Consider the following 19,675-nt stretch of genomic DNA (forward strand, 5'->3'; position numbering starts at 1 on the left):
GGGAGGTGTTGAACACCCCTGCTCTGGTACTGTTTGCGGATGGTTTTGTTTTGAAAACGTTTCAAATAACTTCCTTATCGTCGAACCCGCTGGCTGTCAAACTAAAGGCTTTTAAAGGAACTGCCAATAGATAACAATGCGCGTTAAAACGTGTAGACTTTTATTTTGAAGTCACTGTTGCCGCGGCTCGTTGTTGACCTGGAAGTAGTTGTCCAGAGCCGTGAACGTCTCCTCTCCTGCGCTCACCTTCAAATCTCGATATGGGGTCCTGTTCAGTAACCATGGAAACATACACATCTGCGTAAGGTAAAGGAGCTGTGCGGTGCTTTAAAATATGCAGCTACTACCCAGCGCTAGCATCATTAGTAGCATATTACAGTTATAACTACTACAACATGGCTTAGCTTTGCTGTTTGTGGTGGTTGTTGAATGGGAGCGCATGTTTCGTAGCACCTGCGAACCCCGTCGGCGGTGTTTGGCGAATTCATCAGTGTCTGACGTACCGCCACGCTGTGTTTTCTGTTGAGCGGAGAGGCTCGACACCAAACTAGAAACGTTTCCTTTTGTTTTCACCGATACATCCGATAAAATGACTAAAATGTGCGTATGACGTCTCTACGCTGATAATGGCGCCCCAGTAGGGGGCGGTAAGATGCAAGCATACACTGTAGACACGGAAATGGATTTTTTTTTTTAAAGCAAAAGCTTATGGCGTCAGAATAAAATATGCTATAATGACAGTACAGTTGGCATTACATTCTTCAGTAATTATGGTGACACGACAGTACATATTTTAGTAAGTCATGCAAACCAAATATACCTTCATGAAATGTGTTGGTTGATATACCCCTGTTGACATACTTCTGGTTTGTTTTTCATGGTTTGTGGCAGTTAGGGAAACTTTAATGCTACAACATACAATAATACTGTAGACAACAGTGTGCTTCCAACTTTGTGTCAACAGTTTGGAGAAGGTCCTCTCTTGTTTCAGCAGGACAAAGCCTGTTGTGCAGAAAGCCAGTCCATAAAGAAATGCTATTCCCAGTTTGTTTTGGAGAACTTGACAGGCCTGCACAGAGCCCTTACCTCAACTTGTCCAATAGCTTTTCGATAAACTTGAACGCTGCTGACTGTGAGCCAGACATTATCACCCAACATCAGCGTTGGAGGTTCAACATCTGAATCCAGAAGAGTGGAGGCTGATATAGCAACAGATCAAAGCTCATTGTTTCTCCATTCAGGTGTACTGTTTCTCTGTCCACATACTTTTGGACATATAGTGTAATAAGCGTTGGGGCAAGATTGAGCCTGCCCAAAAATGCCCCTTTGTTATAAAGCAGTGATCCAATAAAGTCTGAAAATGTGGCATTGTTCTTTACAACACATGGTCAAGAACGTAACTAAATGTTTTTTTTCCCCCACAGCACAGCACCTCTTACATGTGACACATCCTCGCAGCTGCAGCTCCAACATGAACACAAATTCATGTGTGTTTCAACTCTCCAGGATGGGGATCAGACTTGCTTTCAAAGCCCCTCGCTGCAGGGCCGGGGCCTTGAGTTTATCTTCCATTTGTCTTCCACATACCTCACCCCACTCGCGCATACCCTGCAGTCACTCTTACTCCAGCAGCATCAAGGTGCGCCCCTATCTGCAGTACATGAAACGCAAGATCATATCCCCTCCCAGTCCTCCGTACAGTCACGTGTGCCAGGTAGGGGACCCAGTGCTGCGTGCACATGCGGCTGCTGTTGACCCTGCAGCTATACCAGGCCCTGAGATCCAACGGGTCATCAGCACTATGGTGAAAGTGATGCGGAAACATGAGTGTGTGGGACTGAGTGCGCCTCAGATCGGGGTGCCACTCCGCATCGTGGCCCTGGAATATCCCGAAAGGATGTTGAAAGACTGTTTGCCTGCATCAAGTGAGGCCCGTGGTATTTCCGTCCAGCCCCTGAGGATCTTTGTCAACCCCCAACTGAGGGTCCTGGATGGACGGACTGTGCTCTTTCAGGAGGCCTGTGAGAGCATCTCAGGCTTCTCTGCCACAGTTCCACGCCACCTGTCTGTGGAAGTGTCTGGTATGCATGCTTCTATTCCTGGGTTACTGTGGGTTTGAAATGTTGTGCCAAATCTAATTTACTGAGACTAAGACTATATGTAAGAAAGGTGGGCATATGAAATGTGGTTTTGTGATGAATCCAAAACAAGAAAGAAATAATTTAAGAGTACGACAAGTGTTAAAAGGGATGCTGCCATATTTATGATGGGGGCTTCATTTCATTGTCTCTAATTAGACACAAAAAGGGCGATTCCTAACGCATTTTTGTATATTTTTTCTCAACGCTCTGCATGTTCAGGTCTAAATGAGAATGGTGAGGCTGTCACATGGCATGCCAGTGGCTGGGCAGCTCGTATCCTCCAGCACGAGATGGACCACCTGGATGGGGTACTCTACATCGACCGTATGGACAGCAAGACCTTTGTCAACATCAACTGGCAGGCTCACAATGAATAGATCCTTAGGACAGACCACAAACATTTACATAAGAAGCTCTGAAGTTTTATTGTGTTGAAGAAAACTTCTACGTTTCCTGTTTTGAGCACATGGTTTCAATTTAAATTGAAACATTTAGGTTTCTGTTTGGAGTAGTAGCTCAGTATCAGGATCGTTGTGAAGTGCTTCAACTGGAAATGCATCACTGTGGGTGTATTTGTGATTGCTAGAAGCTGCAGGGCTGAAACCCCAAAGCAACGATCTTACAGTTTAAAGTACTAGCCATGTTCTGTGCTCCTCAGGTCTGTTTGATGAATAAAGAAGCCAATATGCCAATAAAAACTGAGTGAATCATAAATGTCTGCCACTATCCCAGGATTAAATACAACAGTGATGACTAAGCAAATTAGGGGTAAAATGGAACAAAGGATATTACTCATTTTTCTTAATGACTTCCTTTTGTTCAACACTTGTAAAACTCGTCATGTCACTGATTTTCCATGAGAATGGTAAGCAATGAATCTACATTAACTCAATCAAGTTTGTAAGGGGACTCGGGACATGTCTGGGACATGAGCTGACATGACCCAAGAAAAACACAAGTGGTTTCTAACAGCTGAAAGATTGTTCAGCTGTTAGAAACCACTTGTGTGTGTTTAGATAGATATAGATTTGTAGAGATCTGTCTTGATGCTAGACATTTTCATCTCTGTGGTTTAATTAATTGTGAGTTGAGTGCAAAAACTGCATTATGCAGCAAGTAAAGGGAATATGACACTTAAAATCACGATTACATGTGACTCACTTTCCTCAAGGCTTCATGTCTCCGGGTTTCTATGTCATGCCCATTTTTCTCAGCAAGGCATTTCCAAGACACTAAATGTGAGTGGACAGTTTGGCTTTGAACCAAATAGTGACATTAGATTTGGATTTCATCCTTATATATAAAATATCCAACCCTTTGTGCTTTTTCCTTAAAGGTGTTAAGCTCCTCACCTACCGAACATCCATGTCCCTCTGCACACACTGTTGCCACTCGCATACACACTCACTCAGCCTTGTATCATGCACTGAACACCTTCTCCCACACAAGCACGATGACTTGAACATGGCTTGGACTGATGCTGCCATCCATGTTTATGGAATCACTGTGCACTTATATATTATAGGACTACCTATATATACTTTTATTATTTTCATATATAAGCCAAATTTGTACAGTTAATCCATGCATTTTTTAATGTCCTATATTGTTTAACTACCTCTGAAAATTGCAGTGTTTTGAATGAAATGTAATCAGCCCTAGGTTGTTTTTACTACAACTAAGTACAAATAAGAAGATGGCGCCAATAACTCAAAAATACTAGCATTAAACCTTTTGAAAGGTTATGAATTGGTTTGATTCATGTAAATTGAGATTAGTGTAATAACTAATTTTCCAGGTACTTCTTCAGTTATACTGGTACAATACTTAAAACTCCACTGTCACCAAAGTGTGTTGTTCATGCGTTCTAAAAACATTTAACACAGACACAAGTGGTGTATTGACCTTTTTTTACTCCAGCCTGTGCGCAGGAAACAATACACGTTTACAAAATGCTGATTATGGTAAATATGGCCGCTTACAGAATAACTGGATGACAGAGTGAGGACAGTCTCAGAAAGGTTATCAGAATATAAAAAGTAGAGTACACTCAATGCTGTATTTCAGTAGTGTCAAGGCAGCATGTGAATTTTTGATTCACTGTACTGATTTGAAAAAAAATTCTGTCTCCAGTATGCAGATTTAAGGCACTGTGATTTGATCTAGTTGTGCCTCATTAGTGCGATACTTTTTAAATGCAAATCATACAGAAGATGACTGGTCAAAGGTTTGACCACAGGTGCAAACAACAGGATTTCTGTACCAGCAATTACTACAATACTCATTTCCACAATATCTGCACAGAACCAGAGGCTTTCTGGAGCAGTGCCTCCCACAGGAGCACCAGCCCAGTTGCTTTGTCTCGTGGTGAATTTCGCAGAAGTCTATCCCTCTGCAGGAACCAGAGTGGAAGACGCTGCAGCTGAGGCACAGGACCTGCGGGTCCAGCTGGTTGAGGTCGCAGCAGTCATGGTAGGCGATTGGAAGAAGAATGGATGAAATGATTGATTTAGGTTCATCACGCAGAGCTAAAGAGGACATTGCTGCGCTGCTGCTGATGAGAGAGGGTGATGCACTCAGATCACTCACTCTGAGGCTTCCATCCTGCGGTGACAACGGTCTCAATTCTTTCATGTCTTCGGTGGCGCTAGAGAACACGGTGCGGTGGTTCTCCTTGTGGCAATTCTGAAGCGAGGCACAGGCAATGTCGTGCGAGATGTTGCAGTCAACACAGAGTTTAAGGCAAAGCTGAGGGGTTTGGAGACAGCTGCAAAGGCGGTTGGCTCCAGCCTCGCTCTTGCAAAGCACCTTTGCTTCTACTTGCAGACTGTGCAACTGTGAGTCCGCGTTGTCAAACCTCGTCTCTTCGCGGGGATGTCTGCCATGCTTCGCGCTGGCTGAGGAGCTTCTGGTAGTGTCTGATTCCTGCGGCGACGTCTTGGTCAGCTGGCAGTTGAGTGTTGAGACGCAGACAGGCTCTCTGGTGGACAGGGAGGCGGAGGACAAGGACTTCACTCCGTTGCTGTGCGCTTTGACAGCAGAGGGCGGCGCACTGATTTGAGTCAACCGGGTTAAAGAGCGGGGACTCTCATCGTCATTGACTACCGCCTCCCTCTGCCCCCCGTTAAAATCATCTGTGTACAGATCCTCCACCACTTCCCCATCGAACGGCTCCATCAGTGGCTGGTTGACATCCAGAGTCTTCTTGGTGTTGTCCAGGGCGACCTGTTGAGATGCATGGACAATGAATCCTCAACCATTTAAAGGCATTTTCTGTTCACTTGGATTAGACGTGATGATGCTGTGTCAAGTACCGAAAGATGGCGAACAGTATCACATAGGGCGGTGGATTTCAGACAACAGCGAGTCGGAATAGGTTGATTCGAAAATAGCATCCAAGCAAAACAGAAAAAGATTTGAAGATGTAGTTGGCAAGATTTCATGAGCCTAATGGGCCATCCATACGAACGCAGGTATTTTTGAAACCGTGTGTGTTTCTCTGCGCGGTTTGGCCTTTCAGCCACACGTAACCGTAGTTCTGGGCTCCTGAAACCAGAGTTTTTTGTAACCGGAGTCCAGGGTGAACCTTTACGAGAAATCTGGCTTCAGCACTAATGTGTGGACAGGAAAACCAAGAAAAACTGCAATTTCTTGTCAACACTGTTTGAGGTCACACTGTGTGACGGTAAACAGTAAGTTGTATCAATGGAGACTTGTGAAGCACTCTAGACGTCGGAGGCGGATTGTGCGGTTCATGTGGACGGAGATATTTTTATCACGCCGGTGGTGTGGATGGGATTTTTTTTTAACCAGGGGCCATAAAAGTTCAGTTTCAAAAATACCTGTGTTTGTGTGGACTAGGCCTAAAAGCCCATTTAAACTGGACCTATATTTTAAAAGGTTAACATAAATAAAATATGAAATATGAGACTCACAGATGTGGATGGAAATGTATCTGCTGCCAAACTGTGGCAGGTTTGTAAAACACGAAAAATACATTCCTACTGCCTCATAAAAGAGCCCCTCTAAGAAGGCTGAAAGAGAGAGACTGCTTGCCTTTCTTAACATTACATTATGTGAGATGTGCCATTACGTACGGCCAACAATCGTGTTTACCATGATTACATCGTGTGCAAATGACACCAGGCTGCTACAAAACAACCACACAAACACTCTGTACATGCATCAGACTGGTTATATATAACTTGACATACAGCATTCCAACTTTTTACATCATCATCGCGGTAACATGACGGCAGACATGTGGTGCTGCGTGTTCACATCGTACCACTCTGTACCCTCCCGACAACAACATGATTTCCTGCTCTGTTTCAGAGCAGTGAGCCAGTGATGTGACTTTTATTAAATCACCACATCCTTTGATTTATCCTCCACTTCAGTCAGCTGTTTTGCACTTTGCGCCGATGCAGATGCGTGAACCAAAATGGTTTCCCTAAAATGACCCCTAATTATTTGGTATCTGTGGGAACTCTACTACAATGAGAAACAAACACGTGGCAGCACTGCATGAGTTTGTATCGCCTGCCCCACTGGGTGGGTTGAACAGTGGGGCTGCAAAATAGAAAAGCCTCTCATCTCATCAAAAAATAAAGACCTCACCCCATGACTGGTTGATGAATTAAGCAAATATAAAGCAGACATACCTGTAAGTTGTTTCCTCTCTGCCTCTCCCTCACCACACTCAGCTCCCACTGGGCCTCACCAACGTGTTTCCCCAGAGCGCTCAGAAGGATGCAACACTCACAGCGGGCGAGGAAGAAGGCACACGACAAGCAGAGGAGGTCATCCAGAGAGGCAGAGCTGACTCTGGGCGACTGGAGACAAAGCTGCTCACGCTGGGACGAGCTGGGCTGGTATCCCAGCAGGCCGAACAGCTTCTCAATCTGCGGCATCGACAGCACCGGTTTGATGTAGTGGGTGAACATACCAGAGTACATCTGGGACACAAAAGAGAAGGTTGAATTGAATGTTAAATTATCTGATTTTGCCCTTTTCTGTCAAATAATATGTCAGTAAATAACATTCACAAGTTGGAGGGACATTGTGTGTGATACTCTGCGAAGAAAATCAGCAGTGAAATGGTTGCTTAACAAACTAAATAAAAATAAAATCAGAAATTGTTTTGCTCTTTTTTTAACCAACCTTGACTACTTTGTACTCATCCCTCCAGGGGCCGAGGTACAGGTTCAGGGCTGCTTGCTCCAGCACCTCAAACGCTTTAGCCAGGCCCTGCAGCCCTCCTCTGCCTTTGACTCGCCCAGCACCTGCTGCTGCTGCTGTAAGGGACTCCTCCATCACCCTCAGAGGATCCAGACCCAGGCAGTGTGTGTCCTGAGCATCTCCGTCCTTCAGCACACCCTCCACCTGCTTCCACAGCTCCTCATCTCTACACACCAGGTTGGAGCCTCGGCCCACGATTTGCTGCTCCAAACTGTGATCATAGATGGTCACGAGTTCTTTAGCTCTCTGCCTAGAGACGCTCATCTCTTTCCTTCAGCTGAGAGGGACACAGTGGGACATTGAAATCAAACTATAGTACTTATTCTCCCCTCTTTATGAATTTTCTGTTTTGCATAATCAATATTTAGCCAACAACAGTGATCTAAAGAGGGACTATCGCACAGTATTCCCTCTTAAGAAAAACTGGGTGACATTCAGTAGTATGTACATGTAAACAATATTTGGGATATTATTTTTTCCTATAATAAGGAAAAAACAAAAAGAATATTTTTTGATAAATGTCAAATGTTTATTATTGTTGCCCACGTGTTTATGAAGTTTTAATAAAAACAAAGTCAGAGCCAAGTATGGTCACTTTTGGCTCCCCTCTAAAGTGGGACAAATATCACTTACGCCCCTCCCTCATCCAAAGCTTGAGGGTACTTAATCACATTGAACATATTGTAAATATTATAGTCCTCCCAAAGCAAACGCCACAACTTGTTTCCTGAGGTGTCAAATCATGTACAATAACATGAATTTTATAGTACAAAGCTTTATTTTTGTGTCCTAAGCTCGTTAACTATTGTAAAGACAGAATGTAGTCCCATCAGACTACCATCAACACATCACAGACACGGACTACTTTGATGATGTACGAGAACAGGGCCCCGGACCCCTGAGCTGAAAGAGAGACGAAGCAGGGACCCCCTACTACAAATACTGTATTTAACTAAGTTACATATTAAACTGGTCCTAACAGCTAGGGTGGCCTAACACCTGTTTATGGTGCATACAATACTAAGACAATACCACGATCATTATTAACATATTCATATATTTACACATCATATGTTGATGTTAAACATACATTATGAAGACACTTTGAATCCTTCAGCTCATTTGTATCTGTGCAGGGCTACATTAGTGGCTACCTAAGTGCCTATAAGCCAGTAAACCCGTCATCAAGGTTGTGTGAATGTATTTATTTATTTTCTCACAAATTTGTCTTCGCTAATAACACGTTGCATTCATGTTAATGTGTATTTTAAGACATATTTAAAATAAACAAATATATATTTATATGCTGGAAAGATTGTCACACACTTTGGCAGACCCCCTGTTGAAGATCTCTGTACTACACTGTTCACTGCTCGTGGCTTTATGGCAGCAAATATTGTTGTTGTTGTTGTTGTTGTTGACAACACTAGGGGGGGGGGAGACCCATCTTCAGTGCAGCAGTGGTTAAATGGTGTCAGCTGCCTTCCACCTTGAAAAGTCAGGTTTGCTCTGAAGGACAAACTTCAGGATTTCAGGAAAACAGAAGAGCCTTCAGCTCCAGGACACATCTGACATGATCTATGCGCAAACCAGGGTCTGCTCCAGCGCACAGTTATAACCGAAAGTGAAACTTCGAGGACACCTTGGCCTACTGATAACGCTGCTTTCGTAATGAGCAAACCAACCTGTTGATCAACACTAACGTTAAGTTATCTAACAGTAAACCCTGCGTTCATATTTGATCACATCAGCGTTAGCATTAGCTTACCCGTTACTGTTTCTCTATGGAGACAAATCCTCCCCAAATGTCCTAGAAATATGAGACACTTCACATCCCTGCGTTGATTTGACTGACGCGGATTTAACATGAAATGCCACTCAAATGTTTTTCAGATTTAATTCGGTTAACATTATATCCACCAACCGACAGAAAGTCACTTTTATAATGGGGCCAGCCTGTTTCTCCACCGCAGACAGACGTGGGAAATACCCAGGAAATAACAGCCCGTTTCCTCAGAGGACTTCACATTTCATATTAACAAGAGAGTCCTGTTGTTCCGGACACACGCCGAATTAAAGTGCGGCTGTTGTTGACTCAGATGTCGTTGTGGCTAAAGTTTTAGGAGGTGACATCTTTTGCCCACGCTTCGCTACTTTAAATAACCAGAATTATGAATGACACCTCGGTGCAAGAGAAAAGGCTCAGTTAACGTGCCGCCGCAGCTCCGGCTCAACGTTTGATCCAAGAATTAGCCTGGATTCACACATACACACTCACACACTCACACACACACTCTCACACACACTCACCGGTGTCCGGCACGTACTCAGAAGTGTCTCAGAATCAGGTAACTGAACACTAAAACATTTCCGGCCACACAGATCTAGGGTCTCAAGTAAACATTGTCACGTGGCACGGATTTTCCCAAATGGGTGCGCGTGTTTGCAGGACCGGGGCGGGCCGGTGAAAGAGTAGAACTACACTGGAGCTCAACAGCGGAGAACACGCTATTAATACTTGATTTATTCTGAAATATTGTTATAGTTTATTGTTCATAATTTGATAGAACATCAGCTGTGGCTAAACCACTGCTGGTCTTTTATTTGTGAAAAAAAAAGCAGTGAGCAAAATTAGAGAACAGTAAAAATTGTGTCAGAAGAGAAGATTTAAACCTGTTTTCTTTTAGAGGATTCAAAAATGAACAGGAAGTGTAGAGACAACAGCTTTGAATGACTTTAGCACATCTGCGCCCACAGGACATCACTAGTTTCTCACACTGCTCTGGTTTGATCTTGGTCCATTCTGACTCAGTCTCTTCCACAGTTCAGTAACTGTAGTGGGTTTCTTACACATCACTTTGTTTCCAAGGATTTTCCAGAGATTCTCTATGGGGTTTAGATCTGGACTCTGGCACTTCCTCTTCCAAATTAAACAGACTTCTTTACACACTTTGGGTTCTTTCATTTCCACAACGGCAAACATGTCTCCCATCAGACCCAAATAAATCGACATTTAGCAATGCCATGTCATAGTTTGGGTTTTCTGCAGCAGGAGTTGGGTCTCTTGTACAGCTACATAGCAGGGTGAATCAAATGTTTATGTGAACCTCCTTCGGCAACATGAAATACCTCCACTGCAATTGTCTCCAATCAGCTGCAATTTTCATGCAAGACAATGCCCCCTGTCACACTGCAAAACAGGTGAAGCAGTTAAGAATACTCAAACAATGAAATGGTCAGCCCAGTGTCAGGATCTAAACCCCATAGAGAATCTCTGGAAAATCCTTGGCAACAGAGTAATGTCTAAGAAACCCACTACAGTTACTGAACTGTGGAAGAGACTGAGTCAGAATGGACCAAGATCAAACCAGAGCAGTGTGAGAAACTAGTGATGTCCTGTGGGCGCAGATGTGCTGAAGTCATTCAAAGCTGTGGCCTCTACACTTCCTGTTCATTTTTAATCCTAAAGCCCGAAGAAAACATTGTTTAAATATTCTCTTCTGACACAGTGGTTACTGTTCTCTAATTTTACTCACTGCCTTTTTTTCACAAAATAATTTTTTTTGTTGAAGTACCGTGGTTGTTTAAAAAAAAAAACATGTTAGTACAGCAGAGGTACAGCCACAGCTGATATTCAATCAAATTAGGAACAATAAAAAATAACAGTATTTCAGAAAAAATCAAGTATTAATAACTATTACACCTGCCCTACTTGTCGAAAGCGCATCATCCGCTAGATGGCAGCATTTCCTCTTTAAAGCACCCTACTAGCCAGTCTACATGAACCGATTGCTTTGTCCGTTTTAATAAGTGGGTAAACACACACACACACACACACACACACACATACATACACACACTGTCCCGGGATGACAGTGGTGTGAGCCTATTTTCTTTATTTGCAGGCGTGGCTTCAGTGACACTGGTAGAAGGGCGGAACTGTGCCCCCCGAGTTTAGGTTAAAGCATCCTGGGTTGGCCAAGATGCTCTGCACAAGTCGGCATCTTCTCTACCAGTGCACACACAGAGCCATCCTCCATCCTCCAGCGGGCCTGTGCAGCTGTATCCAGCATGTCAAACTCGGACAGGGTTGTGTTAGCTCTAGGAGGAGCGGGGACAGTGGGCTCTGGGATAGTTAAAGCACTGCTGGACAAAGGTAAGCTGCAGAGACCACTTGCAGACACAAAGACAACTTTTCTTGGCAATATTCTCAATATACTCTTTGACGCTGATGCAGACCTTAGGTGTTCTGTTAACTCTGACGTCCAAATGAATTTGGAGACTGTCTAAACAGTTTTACGCACAGGGGACTGTCTCACGAACTTTACGCAGGATGAATTCCATCAAGGATACACTGCAGAGTAGACATTGTATGAGTATTTTGGTACTTTATGAGTATTTTCTTTTATTTGTTAAATGGCTGTCTTTTAATTAGATGTCCGTGTCGCGTCTTTGTGCGTAAAGCTGTAAATGTTCGGGTAAAATAATCAGGTATTTCATGTTGATTGTAATTTGTAAGTGTGTGGTGACGTTATGATAACTTTTTTCATATTTGAAAAGTCCCATACACTTTGACATTAATTAACCAGTGTTCTGATTTCAGACTGCAGCATTATCATCTTTTTTTAAATAAAATGAGGCTACATTTCATGGTTAAGGTAGTTTAGTTTAATTTCGGTCTTACAATTTCCACCCTTGTTTAGAGGCTGTGTAAGTCCCAAAGCTGCAATCTATTTGACGTATTATTCATAAGCTCTGCCACCTCTGGACTTTGCATGTACCAGTGGAGGAGACAGTGCAGGATGCTGTGATAAGAGTGCACTGGTTTTGGATTTACCTTGCACGTCCATAGCTTTGCTGTAGAAAGTTGCCATCTGCTGCTCTGTCAAGTTTCTCCCTCAGATGGCCTTGATAAACAGATATGGATAATGTAGTCCTATTAGTGAATGTTGATATTAATGCGAAAGGGATTAGTCCCACTGTATGTGTGTTAAAGGTGCCGGTCTTGTCTGTCTGCACAATAGATTAATGTAGTGTGTGTGTGTGTGTGTGTGTGTGTGTGTGTGTGTGTGTGTGTGTGTGTATGTGTGTGTGTGTGTGTGAGAAGGTTTCAAAGTCGCAGTGATCTCCAGGGACAGCAGCCGGCTGGAGAGGCTCCAGTCGTTCGTCTCTCCCAACACAAAGGATAATCTCACCACTATAGTAGGGAATGTGGGTGAGTTGGGTTACACATCCTTCCATTCTTCTAGATAGCTGTTTGTAATCTATCTGTTCATCCACTGAACCCACCACATGTCAATTTCAATCTGTGCCCAAAGTGTAAACCTGCTGGTGATGCTAGAGACAAAGTCAGGAGATCTGCAAAGTCAGTAGGACTCATTGCCTGTATATGTCTGCACACAACTGCATGCCAGTTTGTCTAAATTGGCATTGCAGTGACACAATTTTTTTAAGAAACTTGATCTCACTGTATTAAAATGAGCTGGGGGGTTATTAAAGTATTTCTGATTTCCGATAGAGCAATCAGAAGATGGATGGGTCTCCGTGTATATTGACCATAAGGAAGTTTCTGTGCAGTGTGCCACCCAATCACAGAGAAAAAAAATCTTGCAGAAAATCTTGCAAAAAGTGTTGTATCCCAAATCACAGCATGAGTTTTTCTATGGGGATCCTTGGGTCTTATGTGGTATGTTGGAGGGATTTTTGACCGTTTTTTATAAAATCTTGAGCGGTAAAAAGTGGTTAAATTGTTCACCAAATCTGTGAAACAAATGGTATCAACTCCAAAAAACTGCTGCAACAACTAATAAGACCCTAGTGAGCATGGAAATGGCTTTCGTAAACTTAAATTTTAATGTACTAAGTCCTTATACAATTGTTTATTGTGTATGTATTCATTTAATGAAATAATAAATTCTGATTAATGACTGCAAAACCTTGACAAAGTGCTGAGCCGCATCTCAGATTGATCTTCAGGCTTCTAGCTTTTAGATGATGTATACCACTTCTATGTGGCATCTACTTGTGACCTGCTATCTTTACCCAAACATCCCCTCAACACTCTTAAAAAAGGGGGGTGGCCATGGAAGAAAAAAGCTGGGCCACCAGGCCTAACAACTTTTCTCGTAGAAACCCTGGTGTCTGATAGTGGTGAGAACATGAGAACATCACAAAAACAAAACACTGAGGGTCATCCTCTGCGGACCATGACTATCCAAAGAAGAATTTATGGAAATCAATCCATTTGTGTTGGAGTGACCTTAGCTTGACTAAAGTATACAGTGTGTCAAGAGAACTGTGAATGTTCTAATTAGTCAAGGTCATTGTTATCCCCAAAGCGATTTCAGTCAAAAGCAACTGGACTTGGTTGTTTGTCTAGGAAGACGTTTCACCTCTCATCCAAGAGGCTTCATCAGTTCATGTACGCATCTGACCAGACTGGGACTGGTCCAACTAACTGGTGTGAGATCCAGGTATTTAACCTCTCACAAGGCCGATGATGTCACTGGAACCCTTTGTGCTCCAAGTGCCAACGAGCGTCGTTAGAGTGACAGTCGTTGGTTTCGACTTCATTAGACTTCGACTTCACAAAGTCACTGTCAAGAGGAAACAGTGAGGAGAGGTTACTAAAATTATTATGAATCGTTCTTCAAATTCTATTTGCAAATTATAGCAGCTTCAAGCAAGACAATCCAGATTTAAGGGATAATGTAGAGCAAGCAAGGTCATTATTGTGAATGAAACTCCACAGGGAGATAAGATCAATAAAATAAGATGAAAGAGATGCAGGACCTATTCTCACCACGGGCCTGCATCATCCTTTCTGTTTGTATTCTTTGCCACAGCTGATGTTGAATTTATGTGACTTCTTTCCGCTGATTGATGGATGTGGTCCTCCAGATCAGAACTGCGTCCATAGCAACGGCCTGTCATACATCAGCCGTCTGCTATTCAGGAATAACAGACTGTAAAATGATGTAACTGACCAATCAGAACACAGTATTCAACAAGGCTGTGTACAGCCTTTAAAACTCCATATTAGTCTAACCGTAGTCACACATATTGGTCTAAAATGCTGTTTTGATGGCTGAACACCCAGCTTCAGCATTTCCTCTCCTGAATTCTTCTCTGGGTTTCAGGGTCAGAGGAGGGAGCAGAGCAGGCGAAGCAGACCCTGCTAAAGGCGGTGGGGAAGGTGACAGACATTGTCTCCTCTCTGGGCTTCAGTTGGTGGCAGGGAGGACCCCCACACACCCAGACTCTCAAAGACCTAAACTGGGTGAGCATGCACACACACGCACGCACGCACGCACGCACGCACGCACACACACACACACACACACACAGAGAAACCAGACATCGGCTAGACCAATACATGAGAACAGCAGTGGTTTTGATTGAATATTGAATTTTTTCTTTGCATTCAGGTAAACATATACACATTTTATTACTTTTTGGTGGCAGGAGTTGGTAGTTTTCTTAGTAAGCGTATCCTGGTTATTGTTACATCATGTCTGAATGTTGTTACAGAGGCTTTTTGTCTGTTACAAGAATGAAATTCTGATCCTTGTCTGATTATTCCATCTTCCATTAACTCTTCAGGTAGTTGAGACATTACTTTTCAGCACATTCGTGTCATGGAAGGCCTTCTTCCCCTTGGTGAGGGACGACTCCAACTGTACCTACACCTTTATAACAGGTGAGTCCTTGAGCCGTTTATGGCTGCTAACACTGTCAGAGTTATAGTGTAGGAGCTTCTCATTTGTGCATGTGAGAAATACTGAGACAACTGAACTGCTGTTTGGGTTTTCTACACACAGAAGCCAAATACAAAGGCATTGTACTGATAATAAGCAGGAAACATGACATGTTAAAGCTGGCCACCTGGGGTCAGCAAAACAACCGCCATAGTTTTTTGAAATATTATAAAGTCCATGTGTCAAATGTTTTATCAAGCTGTTGATAAAAAAAGTCCAACATTTGAATAATAAAGTTGAGGGCCGGAAAATAAAAGCAATGACGTGAAAGATGCGTGAAACAGGCTCAGTAAAGCATTACACAAAGTCCCATACAGACTATAAAATTGGACTATATATATATATATATACATATATATATATATAAATATATGTATAAAAACAAAACAGAGAGACAAAAATACTTAAAAGCTAGAACAGCAGCAGCTAGAACTCAGTCAAAAATAAAAGGTTAAAGGAGCTATAATGAAAAATGATCAACCTCACTTGATCCATTTTTATGATACATTATGGATTAGTCAATAAGGAGAAGTGTGTTGTAGTCACCGTCCAGCTGTGGACAAGCAGTCCAGTAGTATTATTCCCTCTGTTGCTCTTTCAAAGGAGGAGCGGGTGAGAAGCTGCTGATGCCTGGTACCGGTTTCCTGACAGTGGGAGCTGCCAGCACCCTCGCCTTCTGCCAGGTACTACGTGAGGAATATCCTGAGGTGCCCTGCAAACTCAACCAGGTGAGATGTAATGGGATTACGCCACAAGACTTCAATTAATATTAATCGTATTTCTTATGTGAATCCATTTTCCCCCACCCTAGAAAACGAGTCAGCATGATCTGAGAAAGAATCAGTGTGCCTTTAGCCACTTTAGCTACTTTCACTGTATTTAATGTCTAAACACTGAAAGCATCATTTATTCTGGTTCATTACAATTTGGGTCTTACTTTCATACTTTGAGCAATTTTTCCAATTATATTCATCAAGTTAATTACATATGTCTGGAAGGATGGCAGCATCCCTAAAATAAGTTGGGGTTGGCAGGGACTGCGGACTGAAACATCTCTATTGCGGTATCAGCGGTATTGCAAGACAGAACGTGCCGGGGCTAGCTGATTAGCATGCTAATTTCAGTAGATATCGCTGCAACACAATACATAGACAACGTCTTCAACAAAAGGTCGTGACTGTTACTTCTTCACACTCTGCTGATAACGTTGGTTCACTTTTAAAACTTTTAAAATTAAAAATCTGGCCATTTGCGACTTTGAACACCCACCGTAGTTAACGGACCAACTTCCTGGTTCAAATTTGATGTTCTGAACTCACCATAGTTGTGCTCAAGCTGTTTTCCTGTTTGATAAGGGATTATTCGCTAGATTTCAGGTGTGCTCACTTTCAGTAAGACCTCCAAATGAAGTGATCTAGATAAAGGGTTGGCTTGTTTATAACTTGTCCTTGGACCAGTTTCACAAAAAAAAACATAGACTGATCTTGATCTTGAAGTGTCAGGCCAGTCTTACAGTCATTTTGCTGCTAGATAAGTCTGGACATTCTGGACTAATTTAAGCCTACAAAGTTAGCCACCCTGCTTCCAGGCTAACCGTGGACTAAAAGCCATTGTATTCTGAGGAATTTAGACATCTATTTATAGCCTAACTAGCAGTTATATCTAAGCCAACGTCTATCTTTGTGAAGCCGGCCCCTGTTGGGCTACCTATTGTAGTGATGTCACCCTGTCCACAGTAATTACTTTTGGTGTTTCTGTAAGCGATGGCCAAAACAGACAAAAGCACATGAACTGATAAAGACCCTTTACTTCTGCCCCTTACCCATTTTGGCCCTCATTATCTCATTCATATCCTTCATATCATTCTTTCCCTTGGCTCTCCAACATTTCCCTAACCCACCCTTTACATGTTTCCTCCCCCCTCTCATCATCCTTGTTTCTATTGATTGGTCCTGGCAGGTAAAAATCAACACAGGTGTAGCCACTCCAGAGCGCATGGCACCTGGTTACCTGAACCACCTGGACCTGGGCGAGGCCGTTGCCACCCTTGTGGAAAGGCGAAACACCTCCCACTCCGTCTTCGCCGTCAGCTGCCCTGCAGACTTAAAAACTGTCCTTCTGGAGGGGAACCTTTAAAATTCAAAACCATCGCTCCGGCCCTCCCTTGTCACAGGGACACATCTACGAGTCGTCTTCTCCTACTCTTACTGAACTCTCCAGAAACACATTTACAGTGTCTTTGCTTCATTTATTTTCTTCTCCTACAACTCTGAACGCCATCTATGGCCAACTTTATGTGAACTGTCTGTTGTTTCAGCTAATACTGTAAATACAACTGCCTGTTCTCAGTTTTCTCTGCATGTGCTGTTGTGTGTTATGTCTGTTCAAAAAAAAAAAACAGGATTGTAATACATTTTCATTGCTGCCTGCTTCTGTTCAAATATTATCACACAGGTCTGTTCTGGTCTTCTACATCATTGGGAGACATGATACCCAATGTAATGCCACCATTTCTCCATACATCTGCTAAATATACTTGTCATAAAGCTAAACAGCTTAGTCTTAAAGCCAAACCATTGGACAGAACAGGTGAAGACTGAAGGCACAGGGAGGAGGAATTTTGAGTTTCCCATTGGCATTTTAACAACTGGTCCAACTAGAAGAGGGTGTTTGGTTGTATATTATCTGATCCAGCAGCGGCACCAGAGAGTTGGGACTGGGGGAGCTATGGAGGGGCTGGATTCCTTATAGAAGGTACTTTTGGGATGGGACACTATCACTGCAACACAATCAGTCCACAAACAGACAGACACCTGTCAAAATACTCAAAACCTCCTCTGTAGTAGTTACAGCTACAGTAGGTGTCTCCAGGATCACATTTTGTCATTATGACACACACAAGGTAAAAACAATACCAGTGTTGCTGTTGCAGCTGGTAAAAACAAACAATACAGAAAAACAGCACATTATGCACATTATTCAAAATACAATTAATTCTGTGAACGATCAACACAGAAAAGTATCTGTTGATTTTAAACATTGTTAGAACCATATCAGGCCTCGCTGCACACAGCAGACAAAAACACACAAAAAGCCTTTGCATACCATTAGTTAAACAGGTCCATAAGCTCATTGCAACCAGCCGACAAGAGCCTATCCAAATACGCACAATACAGGACCAATTTGCACAGCACACGCACAAGAGTAAGCATCAGTAATTACGGTTTAATAACACTGCTAGGCGACATGGCTGCTGCTTCATTTAACATTTATTTATCTTACTCCCAAATGTGGCCGGGCGTTAAGGGGCTGAGAGGGTAAAGTTGTATATGTAACGTATATGTAACCTCATTAGGCATTGATGTCCAAAGCATTCAAAATATCTATGTGGTCAACTTAATAAATGTTCATTTTTCAAACCAAGCTGGTGTGTTTGAAAGTTTCTGTTACAAAATGTCTACCAGAAAAGAACAAAGTTAGAAGTCTGGAGAGCCTCCTTGAATGCAGCTAGCATGCTAAATCCCATACTAGCAGCAGGAGCATTGCAGGGAGGAGCTCCTGAGGGCTGTTACCGAAAATCTTGTCAAGGATTTCTGAGCAAACTTCTAAGTTACTATAAGTCATCAAAGCAGGCGATTAAGTCCTGATCGGTGTCGGGATGCTTTCCTGGATTCGCTGGTCCTCCATTGTGCTCTGTTTAGAAGCTGGTGGTTTACGAAAAAAAATCCTAAATTTGTTTCTGGACCATTCCTTTATGTTTCGTATCACAATGTCCTTCACCGTGTTAGCATTGTCATTCACTCTTGCTTGTTCTTTTGCAATAACAAAATGGTCTATAATCAGCTAATTGGAGTATTGTTGTTCTTGTGCGGTTGCTTGTTTTTTTCCGTATTAGCAAGCGTAACAGGACACTCCTGGAGCACATGAACTAGGTTCATGCTATTCCAGGGCTTGACAGTTGGTGTCTGCAACTAAAGTTGTCATGATACAAGAACATCAAACTTTGATACAAAGAAACTGTACCCGATACCTCTTTCAATACCATGGCAAAAAGGGTAAAAGAAAAGTCACTAGCTTTGGTGCTGTCGATATTATTAAATGTGGATATTGTATCGCTTTAAAACAAGTGGTATTGAAAAGTATTGAAAAGTATTGAAGTATCGATACTTTTGACAACCGTAGCAGTAACTGCCCAAGAACTTAGCAATGCCAAAGCAAAAATCAAGGAAGAAGACGATTGCTATCTAGCCAACTCAAGTATTGCTACTTGCTATTCTTAGACTGACAAAAATTGACTTTGCATTTGTTCAATGAAGACAAAAAAATGTTTTGAACATGTTTGTTAGGTCTACAGGAAGCACTGAATGTAAGTGTAACTGTGTTTACAAGACAACTCCATAGGGTACCTATGGACATCTAGACATAAAAGCTATAAGTGCAACATGGTTGAAAAGGTGGAGACAGTACAACACACATGATTAGGACTTTGACAGACTGGAGATGTATCTGGTGGGGAACTTTCTGTTGAGGGCTTGT

At 42.6% G+C, this 19,675-nt stretch overlaps 3 protein-coding genes across 3 annotated transcripts; 2 read left to right on the forward strand and 1 right to left on the reverse strand.

The window, feature by feature from the left end:
* Positions 1-201: 201 nt before the first annotated feature.
* On the forward strand, positions 202-2,792 carry pdf (peptide deformylase, mitochondrial). The gene is made up of 3 exons (XM_083916004.1): positions 202-306; positions 1,425-2,081; positions 2,361-2,792. Exons 2-3 carry the CDS (start codon positions 1,472-1,474, stop codon positions 2,516-2,518), a joined length of 768 nt encoding a protein of 255 aa, XP_083772130.1. The 5' UTR covers positions 202-306; positions 1,425-1,471; the 3' UTR covers positions 2,519-2,792.
* A 1,278-nt stretch (positions 2,793-4,070) lies between these two features.
* On the reverse strand, positions 4,071-9,797 carry spata2l (spermatogenesis associated 2-like). Its single transcript, XM_083917090.1, has 4 exons — positions 9,693-9,797; positions 7,305-7,659; positions 6,806-7,099; positions 4,071-5,366 (listed from the first exon to the last, which is right to left on the reverse strand). Exons 2-4 carry the CDS (start codon positions 7,644-7,646, stop codon positions 4,344-4,346), a joined length of 1,659 nt encoding a protein of 552 aa, XP_083773216.1. The 5' UTR covers positions 7,647-7,659; positions 9,693-9,797; the 3' UTR covers positions 4,071-4,343.
* A 1,595-nt stretch (positions 9,798-11,392) lies between these two features.
* LOC310949527 (peroxisomal trans-2-enoyl-CoA reductase) lies at positions 11,393-18,450 on the forward strand. Its single transcript, XM_083917004.1, has 6 exons — positions 11,393-11,538; positions 12,490-12,597; positions 14,522-14,661; positions 14,985-15,081; positions 15,743-15,867; positions 17,099-18,450. The coding sequence occupies exons 1-6, from the start codon at positions 11,454-11,456 to the stop codon at positions 17,273-17,275; spliced, it is 732 nt and encodes a 243-aa protein (XP_083773130.1). The 5' UTR covers positions 11,393-11,453; the 3' UTR covers positions 17,276-18,450.
* The last annotated feature ends 1,225 nt before the right edge of the window (positions 18,451-19,675 follow it).

This window comes from Echiichthys vipera, assembly GCF_963691815.1.
Source record: "Echiichthys vipera genome assembly, chromosome: 7".
Classification (NCBI taxonomy): Eukaryota; Metazoa; Chordata; class Actinopteri; order Perciformes; family Trachinidae; genus Echiichthys; species Echiichthys vipera.